The sequence below is a fragment of the Corvus kubaryi genome, unplaced genomic scaffold (genome assembly GCF_017639235.1).
Source record: "Corvus kubaryi isolate FWS band 111438036 unplaced genomic scaffold, C.kubaryi_AGA036_p1.0 37398, whole genome shotgun sequence".
Taxonomy (NCBI): Eukaryota; Metazoa; Chordata; class Aves; order Passeriformes; family Corvidae; genus Corvus; species Corvus kubaryi.
The window spans coordinates 9,398,144-9,422,707 of NW_024581137.1; the positions used below are offsets into that span (position 1 = coordinate 9,398,144).

Below are 24,564 nucleotides of genomic sequence, written 5' to 3' on the forward strand. Positions count from 1 at the left end.
GAGGGGCGGCGCCTCCGCGATCCCCGGGCCGCGCCGGGGGGAGGCGGCGGCGGCGGCGGATCCGGGCCCGGCGGAGGCGGAAGGGGCGGGCGGACGCGGCCCTGACTCTGCGGGACGCGCGATGCTGGTGAGTGCGGGGAGGCCGCGGCGTTGTGTCGCAGCGAGGCCCGGCCCGGCCTGGCTTGGCCCGGCAGGCGGCGAAGGCGGCGGCGCGGGGCCCGGCACTGAGTCACGCCGCGGGGAGCGGGGAAAGGGGCGGTCGGGCCCGGCCCGCCCGTCCGCCTGCCTGCCCGCCTTTCTTCTCCCGGCCGCGCTCCCGGCCCCGGAGCGCGGGGGCGGCGGTGGTGGCTGCCCGGCCCGCTCGTGGATCCGGCCCCGGAGCCCCGGGCCGCGCCGGAGCGGGGAGGCCGCGAACTGCGCACTCAGAACGCATCGCCCCCGTCGGGGTGCGGGAGCGCCCCGCTGGCTGCCCCGGCCCCGCAGGATCTGCCCGGCCGCCGGGGGGCTGCCCGCTCCCTCCCTCCGTCCGTCCGTCCTTCCCCGGCTCTCCCCCGTGACCGCGGCCCCCGCATGGCCAGGGCGCCTCTGTGGCTGCCCCAGCCTTTCCGTCCCGCCCCGACGGCTCTCAGACCTCGGGCCCGACCTCCCGCAGCCCCACAGCCCTCCCTGTGCTCCCCTCGACCCCGGGACTGCCCACCCCAGCCTTCCCAGGCCCTGGTCGTCCCACGCCTCTGCTCTCTTTTTTCCCTATGAGCTTTTGTCCGTAACCTCAGCGGGCTCTGTTTTGGGGTGTTCACCTGCTCTCTGTCCCCCCTGTCCTTTTCTGTGCTGTTTCCTTTCACCCTGTTGTATCCATCCCCATAGCCCTAGTGATACTCAGGTCTGTCTAGGAGCTTTTTAATTGTACCTAGAGAAATTCCCTAGTGCCCTCAGTACCATCGTGGCTGGGGGATATTTGCCACAGTTCATCTTTGTCACCTTCTCTAGGTTTCTATCGCTCTCAAGGACTGTGCACCAGGCTTCCCCTTGTTGCCACCTACTGTTGTGGCCTTACCGGAGAAGGTGTCCTCTGTAACCTTTTGTTTGTCTGTTTGTGTATTTATTGTCTCTATCAAGATGACTAGTCCTGCATTATTTGTTGTTTCAAATAACCAGCTCATTTGTTTCCCAGTAACTTTGCCACTGAGAGCTAACTGTGTCCTGATTGGGATCCTTTCTCCATCCTTCTTGTTTCCTCTTGAAGTTATATTCCAGCACGTTCATTATCCCTCTGTTATCTTTCCCCTTCCAGTTTTCTTCTTCCCAGTAACCATTTCCTTCTTTGTGTTTTTTTTGCCCTTCTGATCTTACTTTCCTGTCATTAAAACCTTCCTTGTGATCTCACCTAATACTATTTTCTTTCCACATACTCCTTTCCTTTGTAGAGTCATGTGCTATCTCCCCCACTTTGTATTTAAATCTATGCCTTTGAGGAGAAAGGAATTGTACCCGAGGTTATCTGTATACTTGTGTTCTGGTTTCAGCTGGGGTAGAGTTAAACACTGAAAGGGCAAAGATGACTTACTTGTTTTACCTTATTTTGTTTTGGTCTTTTATTGACTTCCTCAGCAACCTTTCCCTTGGTATATGTGTTCATATATAATCATATACCTCAGCCCTTATAGGCACACATACCCTGATGCTACTCAGGGAGAGAAAACTCTGTATTGGAAATCCTTTCGGCAGGACTGGGAGGAATGGTCCACAAGGGCCAGAAATACCTAGTGGCTACATGACTTGAATTAGGCCAAATAATGTTTGTAATACCATACTGTGAATTGGTACTTAGTTGATATGGAGTGTATTTGGGATGCCTCCTCTTTGGGGAAGTACTAAGATACTATATAGGTACCATGGTATGTAGTCTTTACTTACAGTGAACTGCTGTAATGTTGTGTGTTGATGGTTAGGTGTCCATGTGGCATCGGCACTTTGTGTCTCTGATGGTGACTTAACTAGAAAGAAGTCTTTTGCCTCTGCTTTGTAACTTCTTGTTTTCAGTATTTGTTGTCCAACTTCTTATTTTGTGTCTTTCTTAGTTGTTTTGGTTCTTAAAATTGGATACATTTCACAGTCACCTCTTGACCACGTATTTGAGGTGCAGGTGAAACACTGGGCATACTTGTCCCAGGGAGGCATGGTGAACACATTTGATCTCGTGAGTAATTTGTACACCTAACTCTAGAATCCCAGTTCAGTGCCTTGCGTTAACAATGTCCCTGGAGGAAACTTTCCACTACCTATCCAGAGATCATGTAGAAAACAGTGTCTTAGTTTGGGCACCTAAATTAGGCATATGCATTCTGCTCCTTGGCTGATGAAATAGTGGTGCTGGTTTAGCAAAATGATTCTTCTTCCACCTTACTCCTTTGTACACTGGTTTGAACTGGCCTTAAAACTTGGGCCTGTTACTTGAACTGTCAGCATGAGAAAATCACATTGCTTTAATTTAAATAACTTAAATTCATTTCAGCTAAATGGATGCACACCCTTATTTGGATACTGCTTTGGGGGTGCCTGTTTTTTTGGTTTAGCTTATTCTTAGTCTTGGTGCAAGCTCCTGGATTTTAGATGTATTATTATGAAAACAATACTGAGTCCTTTGAGAAGGTTCTCAGATACTCAGCTTAAAAAGTGTCATCCTACAACTTACATGTTAAGATCGCTGAGTACTGCTTTTCATCCGTTGTGTTTCTTAGGTAGCGCCTAGTTTTGTGTAGTTACAATTATTTCAGTAGGGCCCAGCTTAATGATGAGTCATATCCCAGGTGCCAGTGGTTGCATGAATTGGGAATACCTAGAATTTTCTCTCTTGCCGCTGAAGTTTGATTTTTTTTTTTTTAAATTAATCAAAAACCCTACGAAATTTTAGTGAATGAAACAGCTTTAAAGATGTTCCACTTGCACTTACACCACTCTCAACATCAAAAATTTGTATTATGAACATGAAGTGAGGGGTTTCCTTGTAAGAGGTTGTCAGTGTGTTACCAACTCTGCTGTTGTACTTCCCGTGCTGTCCAACAGGGTCTGCATCAGAAGGAAAACAGTGCAGATGTCCCACTTGGATGGGATATCAGGAGTATGTGTACAGGCAGTCTTAGCAGCCTGCAGGTTGATACAATCCTGCTGCACAGACCTGGAAGAAAGAAGAGTATGGAAAACTTGGCCTTGGAAGTTCTGCATGTGCTTTAGGAATGCATGATCTCATTTTGAACAGACTACTTAGGTGCTAGCATGTTTTTTAGGTTTTTTAGGTACACTAATAGAAAAATTTTAGTTACTGTGTTTTTCAAGCTTATCTCCATGTAAAGAAGTGGTTCTTGGAACCAACATTTTGAGGTCTGGGTACAAATTATAATCTGTACAGCATGCAAACTTAAACTACTATTTTTTTTGATTTGTTATGAAGACCAGTGACTTTCCCTTGGTTGATGAAGGAGAATTTTCAGTAAGAAAATGTAATGATTGGAAAATTATAGAGACATGTTGAGCTTGTCTACGTGAGTAACTTGCTGTTTTATTATAAGAGTTGTAGGTTTTTCAATAGAAGAACTACTAGAACAAGAACAGATTGACTGTTCATGTTTCTACAGCACTGCAGTCCAGACCTGTTACAGACATGACTAAATGACTTGGTAATAAAATTGTTCTGAGCTCATGTGCCCTGCTGTAGTGCTGTAACTTGAAGCCTTTACTGTAACCACACAGATAGAACCTTGTCAGATTTAAACGCTCGTTGCAGTATCCCAGCTTCTGGAAAGAGCACTGGTTTAGGAAATAATGTGGCCCAGTGGGTAGTTTTCTGTCAGTTTGCTTTTTACCCATAGAACCTCTTCCTGTTGCTGGCTTACCTCTTCTCATAAATGATACAAGTCAAAATCAAATACATTTTTTTTTTAACTAAACCAAACATTGATTACATTCCACTTTATTTAATGTAGTGTTTTTCAAATCCTTCTTCATCTATGAACGTTAGAAAAATGCATATAGGCTACAGTGAAAATAGGAAAATAATAATTCCATTTTGCATTTCAGGAAATGGGTATAGACTCATATGTAAATTTTTGCCAGAGTTGGGATCTCTTTCTCTCCAGAATTGCACTACTTTCTTTGCCAGTTGTATCCTGAACTTGTCAAAAGGAACAGGTGATTATCACCCTCTGTTCTGCTCTCAAGTGACCCTACCTGGAGCACTCTGTGGCACACAGCACAAGAAAGACATGCACCTATTGGAGCAGATCCAGAGGAGGGCCACAAAAGTGATCAGTGATGGAACACCTCTCCTATAGCTGAAAGGGTTAGGCTTGTTCAGCCTGGAAAAGAGAAGGTTCCAGGGAGACCTTACTGAGGCTTTTCATTCAGTTTATAAAGGGGGATTATGAGAAAGATGGAGAGAGACATTTTACCAAGGCCTGTAGTGACAGGACAAAGGATTTAAGTTTTAAATGGAAAGAGTGTGGATTTAGTTTGGATATAAGGAGGGAATTCTTTACTGTGGAGGGTGGTGAGGCATTGGAACAGATTAGCCAGAGAAGTGAATGCCCCATTTCTGGCAGTGTTCAAGCCAGGTTGGATGGGACTTTGAGCAACCTGATCTAGTAGAAGATGTTTGTCTGTGGCAGAGGGGTGGTTATTAGGTGATGTTTAAAGGTCCCTTTCAACCCAAACCAGTTTATGGTTCTTGAATAAGCACTGTAACTTCGATGTGATGTTCTTCCAAAATCTCAGAAAAAAAATTTATGTTGTCTCCTTTTCTTCCCCTTTGGATTGTTCTGGTTTTGGAGTCAAAAGGTTCCCTGTTTTAGCTTGGTCTAGTAGGTACAAGGCATTGCTTGACAGCAGGACTAAGAATAAAGGACTAAGAAAATATATTTTCTCCAACATCTTTGTAGTTATGCACTGGATTTGAGTATCAGTTTGATACCATTGACTTCTGGGGTTTTTTTCGATTAGAAGTACCTGAAGGTGATATAAAATTCTCATTGTCTTTGGATTTCATTAGATTTGCTGTAGTTTATGTTGCTGTATGGCTCAAGCTTGGTGTTACTGTGAAGAAGAAATGGATTTACATGTAGGATGGTGAGGATCATGATGCTGGAAAATTTTTGCAGTGCAGGGGGCTTCTCACTCTGCTCTGGTAACGTACTTATCTTTTGAACACATGCACATGCTTTTCCCGTTTTATTGGAGACTGGTGGCTTTGCTACTGGGACCCAGATGTATTTGATTCATTAATATACAAGGTAGAAGTGAAGTTTTTGACCTTAAAGCAGGTACCTACAAGAATTTGGGTTATTAGTAACGCAATTTCAGCCATAACTGAACTCAGAAACTTCTTGTTTGTATTTTTAATATGCATTTGATGTAACTTGACTTTTTGTTGCTCTGTATTTCAGCTTGGACAATATCTTAATGTGGATTAGAGTTCAGAACTAAGGCTGCTGGTGTGACCTTAGTTCACCCTGTTTTGCTCTGTAACTTAAACTTAATTTCATATGAAAATTTGCAAGCTCATCTGGTCTCACAGACAGTGGAGACTCACTTGGAAGTTTTATCTGAAGTTTGGAGGACTGAATTAGGGGAAAAATAAGAGTTATAGGAAATAGTTCTTGTTTTGTTAGCTGTTAGTCTTTTCATCTTGCTTTTCATGGTAATAATTTCATGGGCGAATGCTCTGCTTGCTTCTGGGTAGCCAAAGGATAAACTTTTCACTGTACAATTGAAAATGCTTTTTTAGAATGTTTTGCATTTTCTTAAGGAAATAGGCTCTTCTCTTGCTCTCTTTTTTCCCAGAGATAACTTCAGAAAAGTTTACTTTTATTATTTCTGAAAGTATGCCTATGCTAGGATGCCATCATTAATAGGAGTTGTATAAAATCAAAATTGATATCCTTAAGTAATTAAATTGATTTTGTTAGATTCTAATGCAGGGTTGGGTTTAGACCTTAATGGTGTAAGCTTTATCAACAAGAAGGAGGATTTAAATGTGAGTGTTAAGGATGTGTGGCAATTTTAACTTTTGCAAAATTAGTTAAATTGTTTCACTTCTACAGCAAGGGTGCCTGCTGCAGTCATTAGAGGTCAAAACTGATTTAAAATGTGCTGAAAATGATACTGAATTTAAGCAGAACTACCTTCTTGTGAGGTGTAAATTCTTGGCTGTAAGTTAAGGCTGTTAGAATTCAGATTTAGTAGTTGAACCAGAAAAACTACATGTGAATCCCTTTCTAAGCTTTAGAAAGCCCATTCTTTTTTGGGCTGGCTGTATTTAGGCATCTGGAATGAAACATATGAGAGTTGTACTGTTCATTGCTAACAGTGTTTGCAGCATTACACCACAGTAGAAATCAAGATCACTAGCACATATATCTGTGCACTTAATGTAGACACGATTTAAAAGGAAAATAAGAAAATAAAGAGGGAGCGGCTTTCACAGGTCATGATTTTGTCACATGCAGGAAATGAATGTAAGTAACTGCAGCAGTCCTTGATTTGTCCATTATTTGTCACTTCAGACTGAAATATTAGTATGAAGGTGAATATGGGAAGAAGCTCTTCAGTATTTAAGCTGTGTTCTTGTGGTACATTTGAATGTCTGAAAATACCAGACTGCTTGCAAGATGAATCGGTGTGACCATCATCTTTATTTATAAATCGAAGTGGCAAACTGGATTGCCTTAATCAGTTGAGTTCTTGCACAAGTAACAAGAGGGAAGAAGCTGTAAAATTAGCAAGCACTTGGGAAAAGATTCCAGCCAGAATTGTTTTTCGCTTGTTAACAATCTGTTAATGGTAGTTTTAAAGTTATTGGTAAGAACTGCTGCCTTCCAAGAGCATGGAAAAACTCTGTATGGAAATATCATTGCAGGTGAAAAATTCCTGTTTGTGTCTTTAACAGGGCAATATGAAAGTATTTGTTGCAGTGCATTGAGTGCTGTTATAATTTTGGGGGATTTGTGTTAGGGTTCAGAGGCTTGCCCTGTGTGTTCTGGTGGAGGTCACGCTGTGTCTGAAGCAAACTGTAAGACAATACCAACATTTTCTTGGTGGATATCAGTCGGATTATGATGTTTTAGCTTATTAAGTTGGATTTAGTTGAAGTTTTGATGTCTGGTAAGATCTTTTGGGAAAGCAGTTATGGGTAAGAATTGTCCTTGCAGGATCACTGAGGTCTCTAAACTGGCCCAAGGTATTTCAGAGTTTCCAGTCTTCTGTGCTTGTTCTTTCTAAATTGCATGGGATTTGACTCCCTGCTGCTGTTGCTTCTTTTTCCTTTTTTCCTTTTTTTTTCCTTTTTCCCTTTCCAAGGAAACAAGGTATGTTACTCTGTCTTCTGCTTGGCATATTGGGTATCTAACATCATGGCTTGTCCTCCTTCATTTTCCTTTTCTGCATCTTGACTGGTTCAAGAAGTGCATCTTCACATGCATTGTCCTTCATGGTTTATGTTTATTTGGGTTTCATTGGGCTTTGTTTAGTCTTTTGCTTTCTTGTTTGTTTTTATTTTTGTTTGGGTTTTTTATGCAGGTTGTATCATATAGATGATTTAAGCCAGACACAAAATGGGAATAGTCAAGGCTCTTTGACTTATTGTGATGGTTTGACCCTGGCTAGATGCCAGGTAGCCACCAAAGCCACTCCATCACTCCCCTCAAGCAGACTGGGGAGGAAAAATACAATGAAAGGCTCATGAGTTGAGACAAGGACAGGTACAGATCTCTCACTGATTACCATCATGGGCAAAACAGATGGGACTTGGGCAAATTAATTGAATTTATTAGTAATCAAAATAAGAGCAGGTTAATGAAAAGTTAAAACAAATTTTAAAAACACCTTCCCCCCACCTCTCCCTCCTTCTCGGGCTCTATTTCCTCCCCACCAGCAGCACAGGGAGACAGGGGCTGAGGTATGGTGATTTTACCACAGGCTGTTTCTCCCACAGCTCAGGGAGAAGTGTCCTTCCCCTGCTCTGGCGTGGGATCCTCCCATGGGAGATAGTTCTCCATAAATTTATCTTGCATCAGTCCTTCCCATGGGCTGCAGCTGTTCATGGACTGCTTCAATGTGGGTCTCTTTCCATGGGGTGCTGTCCTTCAGGCATAGCCTGCTCCAATGTGGGCTCCCTACGGGGTCACAAGTCCTGCCAGGAAATATCCTCCAGCATGGGCTCCTCTCTGCACGGGTCCACAGGTCCCTGCCAGGAGCCTGCTCCAGCGTGGGATTCCCATGGGCTCATGGCCTCCTTTCAGGCATCCACCTGCTCTGACATGGGTCTCCTCCATGGGCTGCAGGTGGAAATTTGCACCCCTGTGGACTTCCATGGGCTGTGAGTGGGTCTCTGCATCCCTGTGGTCCTTCACGGGCTGCAGGGGCACAGCTGTTTCACTGTGGTCTTCACACAGGCTGCAGGGGAATCTCCACTCCAGTACCTCTTCTTCCACTGACCTTAGTGTCTGCAGAGTTGTTCTTCTCACATACTCTCATTTCTCTCTTCTCTGAGCACAACTACATCTGTGCAATAACTTCTTTTCCTTCTTAAATATGTACTCACAGAGATGTTACTGCCATCTCTGGTTGGTGCAGCCTTGGCCAGCGATGGTTCCGTCCTGGAGCTGGCTGGCGTTGGCTCTGTTGGACCTGGGGGAAGCTACTGCCAGCTTCTCACAGAAGTCACCCCTGTAGCCCCCCTGCCACTACCAAAACCTGGTCACACAAACCCACTTCACTTCTGTAAAACTTTCTTCCTTCTTTTCAGTGCACTCATATCTTGACTTGATTCTCTTTGTTCTTTTCATAATCAGCAGCTGTCTTTTTTCCAAGGTGTAAAAGCTGAGCATAATCAGTGTTTTAAGAGGCTATGAAGCATGTTACTGCAGGCTCAGTTAAAAAAATACTGTAGGGTCTGCATCCTGTTTGTGACACAGAATATGCAAGGCCTTAGGTTAGAAAGGACATTTCAGTTTGGGAGCAATCTACAAACTTCGTACATAAGGATTACTTCATCAACAGCAAAGTGAACTCTCTCTGAAGATGGCCAAGCAAAACTTGAAAAGTTTTACCTGTATAGTACTTAAGGATGTAGTCCCTTGCACTGTTTTCCAACTTGATGTTGATGCAGTAAAACGACCATGAAACTTTTGTTGTTGGTGGGATTCTAAATATTGACCAAACTTTACTTTGACTGAAATTGCAAAAGGGAGAGTTTGCTTGTGTAGAATACAACAGCAAACCTTGTTGAGTCTCGATCTAGCCTTTTGTTTATGAGGCAGCATGTGTATGTTGGGGTTTGGTGTGGGTTGTTTGGGGTTTTTTTGTATTAGCTATAGCATTATTGTAGGAAAATACCTGTCAAAAGCTGCTGGGATTGTTTGGTCAAGGAAGACAAAGGTAAAGCTGAAAGGAAGAAATAAAGAATGAATGTTAAAGAGCTGGTAAAAGAATAGGCAAAAAGAAGGGACAAAGCAGCACGCTCCAAGTTTCTTGGTGTTCTTCTGAGGAATAGTTATTGGTATTTTGGAAAAATCCTTGTTCTCAGGCATGCAGATAAACCATGCCAGTTAAAAAGGCTTTTAGTGAGCACAATCATGGATAATTTAAGTAAATGAGAAAAGTGTGAAAACCGCAATTCCAAGTTACTTCCGTATATTGTGTTTAAATTTGAACGTACAAGTGAATTTTAGAATCTTTCTAGCTGTGAAGAACGTGTCCAGGCTTTGTTTTATTTTTTCAGCTGGCAACTGTATCGTTGGCACATGAAGTAATGTAGGAGTGTATTAATTACAGTGCTTGAGATATCACTGATCAGAGCTGTAAAACATGGAGGAGAGGGTGTGGGGAGAACATTGAAGCCCTAAATGAAGTCATCGTTAGGGAGGTACAGTATTAATCACCCAAAATTTACACCAGATTTACACAACTTGGTCTTAAATTACTGCCAAATTACACACACTTGCTTCTGCTCTTTCTGGTTTTTTTTTTTATGCTGCACAGAATTTTTTACCACCCAAAGACAACTTTTGGAAGGGAGGAATGCATGCATACATCTCTGCCTTTTCTCATAATGAATGAATTTTCTCATGATGAACTGAATTTAACTCCCTTGAAAATAAGATGATTTAAAGCTTTTCATACTACATGTAACTCAGTGTTTTGTAATAATACAGAGGAACTGAACATTGTAAATTTTGTAATTTTTCTCTTAAAAATCTTTATTGAAAAGGGAGAAAAACTTCTAGTATTACTCTTCTGGTACTGATTTCTGGAATAACCATTTTTTACAATAGTTGTGTCATTTTGCTGAGGTACAGGGAAAATGACTGGTATAGGCAGATTTTCCAGATGTTGATTAATTACACATTTGTAGTATATGAAGTGCTAAGGACACTATGCTTGTTCCTAGTCTTGCTTTAAGGATTGTGTCATACGAAATGCATAAACTCTCTACCTAGCTTATAGCCTTTATATTTAGTGACCTAAAATAATTCTGGACAGAAATGTGAGTGCTATATAATGTTGCATGCAAGACCATGGCTCAACTAAGCAGTGTTACAGTTTAGAGCTCATAATGCTAACCTCAACTGAAGTCAAGTAAAGACAAAATTAATTTGCGGGTACATGGATATGAAAGGTGTCTTTGAAATCATAAATTGTGAGTGCAAGTGATTATAGGGACAAAATAGAATTATTTCTCTTGTCTCTTTCCATTCCATCAGACAAATATGTGCTGGAATGGAGGTTGCCTCCTTTAGGAGTCAAGAGGCATTTTTTAACCTGGAAAAAATTTCAAAGAAGTAGCTTATAAATTGTAAAGGCAAAGAAGTAAAAGGTGAAAAAACAAACAATTTTTGAATCTGTCCCTACCTTATACTTAAATACTTATATAGGTATATACCTATATAAGTGTACAAGTATATACTTATGTAAGGCTCCCAGCACTTATTTCTAATTAATCATGTAGATTGTATCTTACAGGCTAACTCCACAGCAGTGGAGGGAGGTATATTGTTCTTAGCTCTGTGCTTATCATTTGCATGCCTTTTTCAAAAGATGTTTGCATGACTTCAAGAAGAATCTTAAACCTGGTTTGTAGGATGGATTGTTGGCAGTGTCGTGTCTCTGAAACAGTGTATGTTTTGAAAGAGAGGATATATGAATACTGAATTGACAACTTCAGTTGTACTAGGGGTTTGGTTTATTTTTTGGTATGTTTTCTATCAAGCCTAATACTGAAGATATAGGTGTACCTTTGGATGCATATTGTAAGGCAAAACCTTGCCAAATATTTTGATATGGTGATACCTAAGTATCACTTCAATTATAGCCATTTTGAAATTTATGTCAGCTAGAGTATAAAGTAGCATGCAATGTTTTGAGTTGTTTTTAAAATAGTATAAGAACAAGCACACAGCTTGTGCTAGACGAAGGGTAGTGTTTAGTGTGCTTCTGTTTCAGTTTTTCGAAAGCACTTGTGTGCTTGTGTCATATAGTGTTCAATCAGTATTGAATGTCTTGGATAACCTGAGAAGTTGCCTTGGCTCAGTGCAGAGACTTTGGGGGAATAAAACTGGTCGGAAATCTTATTGAGTGCTGCTGTTTGTTGAACACAAGAGCATCTGTTGAATTTCTGGATCAGACTTGCTTGGAATACAGCAACAGGGGAGCAGAACAAAGTAAGTTAGAGGAGTTGGGCTGGAAAAATGGGGAGAAAAGAGTTCAGCAAGAGGAATTTCATACTGCATTTTTTAGGGACTGACTGTACTAAATTCTTGACTTTTAAAGTCAAAGACTTAACTTCTATTATGCTTTGTTCTTTCAGCACAGAGGGCTGATATTTTGCTTTTAGTGGCCGTTAAAGTGAGCATGGTCACTGCATCATTTTTACAAAAGATACCTGCAGCCACTGTCCAAATGAACTAGTACTGTACTCTTGTTACTGGAGAACTTGCATTCAGTTTTAGAAAATGGATTTGAGGCAGTGTAAATTCTGCATAATGTAAAGAGGTGAAATTCTGACTTTTAATACGCAGACTTGTAAACTTTGGAAACTTCATAATGCTGAAGGTCTTTGAACTTATTTTTCGTGACATTCATTCTACCACAGCTTATTAGTGAAACTTGCTTCTCTTCCCAAGGGTGTTTGGGCTTAGTATGATTAAAACCGGTCACTTAAACTCATGCTATTGGACATGACGAGAATGTTCTCCTCATATTTGAAATTAGACAAGAGAGAAAATAAATCTAGAGATTATGCCTCTTTATTGTGTCTTTAAAACAACGTTATCTGGGCTCTTGCATCAGCTGGGAAACCTTGCTCTGAACCTTTAAGTTCTTACTGTGCAAGAAGCTGACAAGTTCAAATTCTATCTGTAATTACTGAAGTAAACTATCTTGAAATATGTAATTTAGAAATAAGGGGTTGTGGGAGAACAGCAGGTGATGCACAGGCCTCAGAGCTGTAAAGTTGAAAGTTGTATTGTGTTAGGATGTAAAAATTAGGTACTCGCTCCAGCAGATGTCTTGGGATGCTGAAAATCTGGTGGGGATTATTGTGTTTTTTAGATAAAAGCAGGGTTAACTTTCACATTTTCCTGAAGGCTTCTTCTGGCCTACACATTGTTTTCCACAGAGGGGGGCTATCTAAGAAAATAGTCTTGATTATTAGATTATCAACAAAAACAAACCCAGTGTTTTCTAATGCAATGTGTTTCTTTGTATATGAGGTTTATCTATCATGATGTGTCCCCAAGTGATGAAAAAGAGGGAGTAACATTTCTTTTAAGTCCTTCAAGGCTGTTTTAAAGTTTTGGCAGAAGTGTTAACTCCTTTTGTTTAGGACTGTTTTAATCGCAGTTCTTGAGTGCAGGGTTGAAAGATTGGGTGTCATTGAGTACTTATCATACTGCTGCATCAAATTGTGCATATATTGTCTGGAAACAGCAGGGGTAATATTTCTCATGCAAATATAGCTGGTGCTGAAGCTATAATGAAGTCTGGGTTCTCTGGTCCAAAGCTACAGAGTGGATGTTGCAACTCAGGCAGCTGGTTTTATCCTTGAGGCAGGTCAGCAGCAAGTCTGATCTGTTTGGGCGAGAAAGCATGGTGATGGTCAGCTCAAGACCAGCTTGTGCGTAATCCTGCCAAGAGCACTTTGCAAGGAAGAGATCTCACTGATTTAAAGGTCACTACTTAAAGGTGAGGTTTTAATTCAGGCAGTTGCACACAGCCTGGGCACTGAGAAATCTGGCTTAGGAGCTCTTTCTCCCTCTTTTTAGCAGTTGAAATGTTGGGTGAAGAGATGCAGTGCAACTACTGTGGACTCGATTTGACCCTTGAGAATTGTTTGCCTGGGAAAGGTTTTTTTGCGTGCGAATCACAATAATAGCACTTTTCACATGAAATAGAATTTCATGTGTTTGTGTGTGACAACAACTGTGCCAAGTAACATGGCTTTGTGTTACCACTGCTCTTTCTATAAATTTAATCCCATAGTTTAGTTTAACCACTAAGTACGAATAGTTGTTTTCATAAATACGTTTTTGTAGTTAAAGTATTCTTAAGTATTGAAACTTTACTTCTATATATTAATAATTACCTTTCTATTTTTCTGCCATGAATAAATCTGAAAAAAAATTCATAGTAGCTTATAGAATTATTCATCTATTACTCTATTTTCTGATTGTTAACTAGTATTTAACTGGAAGAAGTAAATTGTTTGAGTTTAGGAAGTTAGTGAGATGGTATTGTCATTCTGTATTCGTGTGTTTAATTGCAAAATTCAAATTGGAAGCCTACCAATAGTGAGGTAGTGTCAAATGCAGTGGAATTAAGACTTATAAATATCTTTATATAGTGGACTATATAAAATATATATATTCACATATTTTATGAGAAAATAAAAACCAAAATTCAGTTCTTTTTCATAGTGTTGTAGCTACATCCTGACCTAAATACAGAGGTTTACTTTTGGGGAAGGGGAGGGAAAATTAATACAGTGTGAATGAGGAACACCTTGAGTTGAAAAGACTTTGGGAAAAGGTAGTATTCGTAGATGCTCCAGGGTACATAAAAACTAGGAGATGCTTAATTAGAGAAGAGACTGAAATAGTTCCGTCATCATAGCGAGGGAAACTCAACATCTGCTGGTTATGCTTTCTGCTAGCTAGCAAAGGGTTGGCCTTTTGTTAGAAACTCTTGTAGGGCAGTGAAGTATTTTGTATTAGGTACACCAAAATGTTTTTACAGAAATGCACTCTAAACCCAGGCTGCTTGTTATTGGCAGATTAATAAGAGAGTGACAGCTAGTTCTTACATATACTGCAGTTGTGGGGTTGCAGATTCAGAACCGTGTCTTTTTTTGCTCTACAGAGAGTTCAGACAGTACCAGATTTAAGGAATCAAAGAGTTTCTGCTCTCCTGGATTGTAGACATTGGATTAATTTTCCTGCTTTTATTGCAATGCTGACTTAGGATCGTAGTCCAAGACTGGGTGTGTAACATGCACAGAGTATTTCCCGCGGTGGAGGTGAATGGCCACTCGTGGACCTTTGTTCTTCCTGGCTTTTGTTGCTCAGTCCTGAAAGTCCATCATGAGTAGTACCTCAGAAGGTTTGATTTCCAGAAATTTAAGAAGTTAAGTACAAGCAAGGTATGATCGAGATTGCATTTCAGCATTATGATGCATGATTGTCATGTGTCTTTAGTAAGTAGCTTGCTGTAATTAGAGAAACAAAAACAGCAGGGTAGAATTTTAGGTGTGTGTTTTCTAAGATGTATATTGATTGAATTCTTGTTTTTCCACCTAATCCTCTGAGTAACTGTTACCCCTGTAAAAAAGAAAATTACCTGCATAAGCAGTTGTATGTCAGACTAAAATGAGACAGTACTTGTTGCTGAGACTGACATAATGAAAATACTTCTTGGTGTTTTTACTTAGAGCTTGATATTTAAATGCGTATGGGTGATGGGAAAGCAAAGGACTATGAGGAGTGGTAATTTCTGTGTTACTGTAGTAAGACAGTCATTGACTGAAAAGAATGAAAAAATGTCTCTATCTCAGCTCTTTTTTGTGTCCAGGAGAAAAGGCAGAAGGAAACTTCAAATAATTGGATGGGTGTCAGGGAGGGTATAACAGAATACTTAATCTTCAAAACTCTGTGAAGCCTGGAGTGGAACATGGAGAAGCCTAGAAGTGGCTGTGACAAAGCACCTATGACTTTACTATAGATCCCGAAGGAATATATTTTATTTTCTGCTGCTCAGAGGTCAAGAACAAATAATAGGATTTATCTGGTCTCAGCCAATACTGTTCTTGAAATTATGGAGGGATTCATATGAGCCTTGGATGACAGATTTATCATAAAACTATATTGTCTGTAGAAAAATGGAAAACCATAATGTTTCACGGTGGTTTGAATATTCCAGTCAATGAGCTCTAGTATGCAGAATGACAGAGTGGTTTGGGCTGGAAGGCACTATCTAGTCCAGTCTCCTTGTCTTGACCAGGGACACCTTCCACTAGATCAGGTTGCTCAAAGCTCCTTCCAGCATCCCCTTAAACACTGCCAGCATCAGGCATCCACAACTTCTCTGGGCAACCTGTTCCAATGTCTCACCACCACCCTCACAGTAAAGAATTTCTTCCTTATATCCACTGTAAAGCTACCCTGTTTTAGTTTAAAACCATTCTCCTGTAACTACAGTTGCTAGTAAAAGTCTTTCTCCATCTTTCTTATAAGCTCCCTATATGGGGAGACTGCAGTAAGATTAAGTTGGTCCTGACTTAGTACAACTCTCTTATTTGTGGGCTAATTTTTTACATTGACTTTTTTTTTGATATATTCTTAACTTTGTTGCTACGGACAATAAGACATGTTAAAATTGCAAAAATATTTTTATGGACTTGTGTAAAAATGGATCTTCTCTGCTTGATGTTTTCAGTAGACCTTTCCAGGTGACTGTTTCTTCTCCATCATATCACGAGGCTGATGAATTGGTAGCCATCTTTTCACTATGTCCCGAATTTTGTGCACTTAAAACTCATAGGAGTAGTGCATTTTCTTACTTTCTGATTGTTTCATTCACAGTTCATTCAATATTTATTCTGTGTACTCCTATTAGTAGTTCTTTCTTCCCACCATTATTGACTGCATGCTCTCTTGCTGGTGAAATGACATTGAAGGAAGTGGTGTTCTACTTAGCAAACAAATTAATGTAATCATATGCTTGCCAGATAGAAAAATTCTCTGCTTCCAAAATGCCTTGGCCTTTCAGGTTACCTGTAATAGAATCTCAAGTCTGGAAGAGTTACTGATAACTGAAGAAAAAGTTATTTGTAGTACCTTCTGGTTATTTGGTATCCATCAGGATGTTTGTTAAACAATGAGCTACCGCAGAACCCAGAGTTGCTCACAAGTACTGGGGTTTTACTGTTGAATGGGAAGAAAACACTTGTTGGTAAATGGTGTCTGCTGCTTGGAAATCTTTTTACTGTTATGTTTTGTTGTTAGCCATTAGGGTTTTATTGTCAACTGCGTTGATCTGAGTATCTACAGCCTTTGGATAGCTCTGGGTACTAACTGTCTCATTTTGTGCTGAATTGCAAAATTATGTTCCTTGGTTTTGGTATTTCTCATCTGTGTAAATGACAATATTTCAATGAAATAATAATGAAATAATTATCTTTCATGTGGATTAATTTGGACTGTCATATAACATGTATATTTTCTTTTCCTATTGCAGGTTATCTTCCTGGGAGACATCACTTTCTGTGTGTAAAGAATATCTTGCTGAGTTGCTGCAGCTGAGTTTAGAATGTTACTTGACTTGTGATTCTAATGGAGGAATAACAAGATCTCAGGCTGTTGCACTGGAAGACTTTACAGGAAATACAAAATGTCATCAAATAGGAGTCAGAACCCGCATGGACTTAAACAGATTGGTCTTGACCAGATATGGGATGACCTAAGAGCTGGAATTCAACAGGTTTACACCAGACAAAGTATGGCGAAATCCAGATACATGGAACTCTACACGTATCCTAGTGCCTATGGCAGTTAGTACTTTCACTGCTAGTAGATTAGAGATGGCTTTTTACTTTTTTTAGACACAAAATTGCTTCATAGCTATTTCACTTAATGTTTTTTAAGAATACATGGTTTTATTTTGAGGATTGGCCTTTTCTGTTTAATATTACTGGCAAGTAGCAGGAACATTCTGTTGTCTGGAAAACTGACTTCGATAATTATTAAGGCTATCTCTGTATTTCAGGTTTGCTCACTATTATCTTTAATAGAGCACATGTTTAAAGAGATTCTATTAATAGTCAAATTTTGAGTCTACAATGCACACAAAGAAAACAGAAATTCTTTTTCTTTTTTCTGTTAGTCTCTCACATTATGCTTCAGATCTTACAGATAATCATGTCTAGCTACTTGGAAAATTTTTCAGTTGTCATTCTCTAAGTAATACTTTCCCTGGACTTTCTAAGGAGGTAGAAGAGTTTTTCTGTACATGTAATCTCAGCATCAACATATAATCTTTCCTATCTGTGCCTGCAGAATCCATGCTCCAGGGTGTGGTGGGAGAAACCCTGAGCAGCCTGCTGTATGTTTCTAGGATACTTATTCAATAGTGATGGGAAGATGAAATAACATTTGTTTAGGGTCAGAACTTTTCCTAAGACCTAAAATCAGTGATTTCTTGCAGCACTAGGTTCAATGTTGGTTCTGACTCCGTGAAACAAATCTGCAAAAGTTGAATGTCTGATAGAAATTTGACACGTAGTAGAACCTCTGAGAGTTTTTTCTTCTGAGTGCCTTTAATATATTCTTGTTTGTGAGGTCTGTTAAGCAGGGCAGCTGAAGACTGATTATAATGGTAATGGTAAAGCACTGACTTTTCCCCTCTCCTGATGTTCTCAACGATGCTCAGAATGAAGCTGTAAAAGGGATATGCTGTCTGTTAGTTACTCATTTCCTCCTTGCTGCTGCTTCAAGGAGTTGTTGGTTCGAAACTAAGGACTGTTTTTGTTAATTTCATAAGTTAATTAATTTAGGGGGTAGTTTTGGTGGTTGACTTGGATTAATATAATAGTTTGATAACTCAGAATATTTGATACTGGTTAGGCTGAGTATTTAATCTACTATGAAGATAGCAATGCATTTTGCATCCTTATACCAAGTACACGTGTTCAGAAGTTGTGCTTAAAAGATTACACCCCTTTCAAAGCAGTAACTGTAACATGTTTTCTCAGTCTTTGTGTACAGCAAGTCTAGTAGTTTGGTGGACTTTTATTTCAGGAAGCTTTGCTTATCAACCAGCTTAGTTTGGAAAGCAGAACAGCTGCAGATGAGTTTCAGCAGTAGCTGTAATTGATCTGAAGATCAGCCCTACTTACAAGAATGTCTTGCCCAATGGACAGTTTAGTTTTTCCTCATTCTCTTTTGCCCTCTTTCTCTCTTCCCCCCCCCCTTTTTTTTTTCTTTTCATGATCTCACTCCTGAAGTGGATTTCATTTCATCCCTCTTAATTTATAAGAGGAGAACCATACATACCAGCAAACCTACCTTCAGTCCTATATCTCCAATCACAATTGATTGGAGATGTAGAAGATTTTGTTGTGCCTTGGTCAAGTCCCTCTGGAAAAGAATTAGAATAGTTACATAATTAAAGCAGTTCAGACCTCTCACACCTGCACTCATTTTCTTTGTTCAGAGCATCTCTTTTTGTGAAACACTAAATTCAATCTCTGAGTACAGGCTGGAGCTTGTACTTAAGGTGGGTTTTTTCCCCTTCATTTCAGTGAGAGCAGAAAGAAGTTGATTGTTCCAGGAGTTTTCTAGATCTGAGAATATTGAAGAGGTGAACGAAAAATTTTGTTTCTGAGTGGTGGTTACCAAGTTCCTCATCCGTACTTTTTGTAATTTAGATTTATTTGTGCTTTTAGTTGCAAGGTACCTTTTTCTGTGAGATCAGATGATTATGTGTTTCCTTGTGTGGTTTGTTTTTTTGGTGTTTCATTTTTTTTTCCCCACACATGAGAGTCTCAGAAAATGAAATCTGGATGTGCTGTTCCTTACCAACTTTTTACGTAATATCTAGTACTGAAGAGCCTAGTCGTTTCTACAACAGTAGTTAACATTATCTGACAACCAGTATTACAAGCTAGTTCAGAATTACATGCCAAGCATTGACTTTATGCTAAAGAGAGAAATAGGCAATAAAATTAACTAGATTTCTAGGAACAGTAGACCTGATAGCACTACTAATATTGTGGGGGATGGGCCTGTTTACCCTGTTTTCCATTTAGTAACAGTTAGTTTGGAGGCTGTGAGCCACAGGACTCACTTGTAAAAGTCAGCATTAGTGGTATATGTATACAGAACGTCTCCTGATGGCATTCAGTCTGTTTGGAGGAAACTTCCAGTTAGTCTGTCCAAGAGAGAACTGTACTTTTGTGTAGCAAGTTCTGAGTTTGTTTTGAATTGTTGATTGAAAACCTATTACTTGGTTTACTAGAATTATTCTTACTCAACTTATTTATATTGATGTAATCCGCTTGTCTTTATAGCCACCTCTTCTTAACTCCGTTCGGCAGTGATAAGATATTCATACATCTTGTACTATTTTCTTCTCTTTTGGAAGGTGGTGATGTCCATTTTTCAAACTAATTGTATGGTGAGCCTGCAATTTATTTTCCTCAGGCCTCATGGTATGAGAGGATGAATTGGGATTTACTTAACATTTGTATTTAAACTCAGCAATGGGGAGAACAAAAGAATTTTGTGACTTTTCTTTCTTCTTTTATATATCTTAAGATTCTCAGGCCAGGTACTGAAATGTCAGAGAACTTTCCTGCACTGTATCAAAGTTGTGTAATTTTTCACAGTGACTTAGACAAAGAACTGAGTAGCTTTCTAAAATATTATTTTTTTGTCAAAACACACATCAACAACTTTCAGATAGCATTGATGAATGGAAAGATTAGTGGTGTGCTTCTCTTTTGTATGTGTGCAGTGTTTATTTGAAATGGCAACATTTTGACATAAACTCATGCTTTCACTGCCCTGATTTACAACACATAATCTGAGAAGCATTTTTAGGGATTCTTTTAAACAATGTAGTTAATTTATGCCCATACAGAACAGATTAATCTTTTCGCCCAAGTTTAAAGAAAATTTGAGAAAAATAAGACGAGTTTAAAGATTCCAAGTGCTATTAATTTATAACAAATAAGATTTATATCTGCATGAGGATATCTTAAAATGTTTTCATTGATAAGAAGAGTTTATAATACTTTGGAAGGCGTGGTGTGGTTGTTTAACAAAGATATGAATTGCAATGTCCAGATTGCAGTGTTCAGATTGGCTTTCAAAGTCTTTCAGATGTTATGTACATAAAAATTACACTGTTGATTTCAGCAAGTTCCTGGAGTACGTTTCAGTAGTTGATTGGCATTGTTATCGTGTGTGTTTTATGTGGAAATTTGAAGAAAATTACTGAATTTACTATTACTTAAAATTTGCTCAAGTCTTACATCAGTAAATTGGATTTTACAAATGTTTTTCGTATATTATTCCATTATTAGCCATCATTAGTAAATATTTTCAAAATAATTGCTTGAAGTTTGTCCCGGTTAGGTAAAGGCTAGGCTGTTCTGTCACGTTTCAATATTTTATGAAAAGTCCTTGCTTATTGTGATTCAGTTTTGTTTACTTATTTTAACAAAGCGGTAGCTACTGATTATCCATTGGATTAAATATAAGTAATTGTACATCACAAGAGGTTACTGTAATAATTTTATAATTTTTTTTTCTCACATATTAGCAAGTGATATAGGAAAATACTGTGTTGAACATTAAATAATTGTGTAGTATGCTTACACTTTAAAAATACCAGATGATTCAGGATAATCTGTTCATAAAATAGAAAGTATAAATATATTTAATTTTTTTTTCCTGTGAGTAGATTCAGCACCAGCAGTACATGTTGACAAAGCAAAACCATGAAGCCCTTTTCCTGGCATCCATTTGCCAAGGTCTTTTGTAGTTGCTTCTAATACAGTCTTCTTCCTTGTGGCTTTCACTTGAATTCCTGTATTTTAGTAGGATTTCAGATCAGCAGATGCATATTAAAACTGTGAAAATATTTTATTTTCTAATCACATGAATCAGTTGTTACCAGGCAGCATGGTACGCTCTTGTTTTTTCTTTCTGAACAGATTATTATGCTCTTTCTGTACAGAAAAGATACTGAGGTGTTAAAGCATGCACTTTTTATTTACATTTCAGACACTGTTCCACTTTCTCTTAAGATTCTGTCACTCTAAGCCATCCTTTCACTTCAGTGTCAAATTGTTTAAGGTCACTTTGGATACATCAAGGCAGCCTCTTCTGTCTGCTAGTATTAGTCCTGCTTATATTCAATATCCTATTTCATAGCACTTCTCATATTCCAGTTAGTGCTTGTGTGAAACATGAAGGTAGAAGTAAATTTATTTGTTGACATGTTTGAAGGGTGCATAATACACTTTTTCTTGTGTGGAAAGTACATATAATTGTATGCATTTGTGTGTTTTTACAAAGATTGCATCTTCAGTTTGAAAGAAGGGCAGAATATGTTTATATTTGTGCAATCATTTCCTTTCTTTATGCACTCTTCCACAATGATTGCTTGCTGTTCCACTTGCTTTTTATAGTAACCAATAATATTCTGTTCAAAACCAACCTCTGTCAATGCAAAGAAAGCTAAATTTAAAAGCAACCTCAGAGGTTCTTACACAACTCGGAGGTTCTTACACTCCCTGGCATAAAGACTGTACACTTTGTTTATGCATTTGGCTTTGAAATTTTGTGTTTTCCTTGTAACTCAGTGCTTCTCTATGATTCTGCTGAGTTTATGCCATGAAGAGGGAAACAAGAAGTTATCTATTAGTCTTCAGATGGCTTTTGCTGAAAGTGTCTCTGATCTCAGACTTGTAGAAATGTGTTTGAGCTGAGGTATGCCTGGATTTTCATAGCAGCTGCATGGCTGATGCTGTAATAGCTCCTCAATCTCTGCCTCAGCCCTTCCCTGACTAAAAGTTTGTCTAAAATGGAGTGATTTAGCAGAGTAGTTTTATCAAATCAAAAGACTTAAATGTATCAATTAAAATTTAGTAGTTTTTTAGCACAAGTGGTGTGTGGGGCTGGGTACAGGATCTTAATTTTGTTTGTTTGTTCTCTCTGAATTGCTTTGTGGGGGTGGCCCTTCTTTACTGGATGATGAACTGAACATGCATAAAATCTCTTGCTGATACCTCCCTGAAAAGAATGACGGTTTCTGGGGTTTTTGTTTTACTGCTGCTCCTCACAAAGTTAAAGTGAGTGTTCAAAGCACTTTTTCTAAAAAGTGATTGTTTTTTGACAACCTTATAATTTCAAAAACTCATGCAAAATTCCTTCGTCATTTGACTCACAAAACATTAAAGTCATATGGACATGTCCACTTCTCTTTGCAACTTCTCTTATGTTTGGGGAAATCCAATCTAATCTTCGGGTTTTCAACAGGAGTTGAATGGCTTTAAGTTTGAAGAAAATTGGTATAGCAGTTCTTTAGTAAATATAATAAGCTGTATTGTTTGTATTAGAAGAGGTTCTACAATAATACAAAGCTTCTGTAATCTTCCCTAGCCATTTTCCCATCAGTATTTTCAGTAACTCTCTGTATGATGTTCTTGCATGCCTTTAGTGTAATCTGGGAAAATACAGATTTTTGACAAAAGTGGAGCTAATCTCAGTTTAGTCCTCTAGGCCAGCTGTCAAGCACTGAGCATAAAGTTAATTACTGCTTAAGGTCTGTGAAATAGCAAATTTATGCCTAAAACTGATCTTTATAATAAAGAGACTAGAAGTAATGAGAGAGAAATTGTGGTTGGAGAGTTGTTCAGCTTGTGTTGTTGTGGGCATCTCTGCACTATAGTTTTCTGCTGTGTTGTGTTAATTCTGCTTCCCTTTCAGTTCCTTTAATTTTACGTATCTGTTCCTCACACAGACTTCTTCCAGTTACGTTAATTTTTCATAGCAATATGGAAGAACTGTGGGGACCCAGCTGTGCTGGTGAAAGGTGAAGCAGTTATTACCTCAGCAGAACTGTTTTCTTTTAAAAACTTAGACTTGTGCAAAACTGAGTAATTTATACTCATTAGTGTAAAGTCTGAGTGCTTTCTTGGGTGTTGAATTACAAAACTGATCATTTTTCTTATGTGACTTTGGTTTGCAGTTGCTCCAAGAGGAAGAAACACCTGTGTGGAGTAGTTGGGTACTTTTTGAGGGCAGAGGGCAGATTAGAGTTGACCATAGTATGCACAAGCTTGTGTTTTGTTGGCATACTTGCTGAAAAAATTTATGCAGTGCTGCTGAAAGAGCCTGTTTCACTTCCCCTGTGTGCACACAGAAGTTCGTATCTGGTCACCAAGGCCCTGGGGACAGGGACAACAGTTGTAGTGCCAGTTACTTCCCCAGGCCACATGACTGACTGACTGCATGAGCTCCCATGCTACTGGGAACCAGGTGGCAAGTAAGCTCTCCAGCTGGGTTGTATGTTAGGACCATTGCCTTCGGTGGAAGTGATCTTACACAAAGCCTTAAATTTATTACGGTGTGGCAGCACAGGATTTTTCTTTCCATTGCCCACCTTTAGAACCTGAGTCAAGGCTGTAGAAAGAAGTCTAAATTATATTGATGACAGAGGTGGTAAAATTAATTTGTCTTTAGCTGTTTTTTGTTCTGAAGACTTTTGAAGGAGAATAAAGTTCTGAAAAGATTTTTCATCTTGAACAGCGCAATGCTGAATTATTTTATAAACTTCCTTGCAGTCTTCTACCTCAAATTTTAATTTAGACAAGTAAATTTAATTTCTCCTTCACTGTATGGAAGGTTTAGAGGAGATTGATCTTGATCAGTTCCTCCTGTAGATGGTTTGTCTTCTAGGCCAAATCTGAAGTTCAGCAGCCAGAAGCTTGGGGACCAGCACAGCTTCACTGTGGTTCAAACTTTTCTATGGATGAATTAACTTCTTTGCTTGTTATGGTATGCAAATTGCTATACAGAATTGTGCAAATGCTCCCAAAAATGTTTCCTGGTAGCTGCTTGAATATGTATATAGCTTCCAGCATACAAAGCATTGAGGGATTTATTTTGCTTTCTGCAACTAAGAATTCTTTTCATAGCATTCCCCTTGTGATTCTCAGATGGACTGTCATACACTTTGTTGTAAGCAGCGCAAATCTGATTTTGTTTTGAATATGTCCGTCTTTCTGTCAGTGGCTGGCTCTAGCAGATGGGGACACAGATTGTAAACAAAGTGTGAGAGAGCATGCTTTTATGTAGAATATGTCAACGAGTTACTTACACTTGCAAACTGCCTTCTGCATGGGGAAACTAACTTCAGTTTGACTTGTATGGAACAATGAAACTAGAGCACTTCAGAAGTGCTGTGTTGGACCCTTTGGCTAGCAGATCTCAAGCCAGAGTAAAAGGTAAAGATGGG

At 39.2% G+C, this 24,564-nt stretch overlaps 1 protein-coding gene across 2 annotated transcripts in view; it reads left to right on the forward strand.

Moving 5' to 3' along the window:
* The first annotated feature begins 45 nt into the window (after nucleotides 1–45).
* CUL1 (cullin 1) overlaps nucleotides 46–24,564 on the forward strand; it is a 53,374-nt gene continuing 28,855 nt past the window's right edge. For both annotated transcript variants that reach the window (XM_042044580.1, XM_042044579.1), the window contains exons 1-2: nucleotides 46–127; nucleotides 16,777–17,069. In XM_042044580.1, the coding sequence (XP_041900514.1) occupies nucleotides 16,930–17,069 (140 nt within the window). In that variant the 5' untranslated portion in view covers nucleotides 46–127; nucleotides 16,777–16,929. The remainder of the gene's footprint in view (nucleotides 128–16,776; nucleotides 17,070–24,564) is intronic.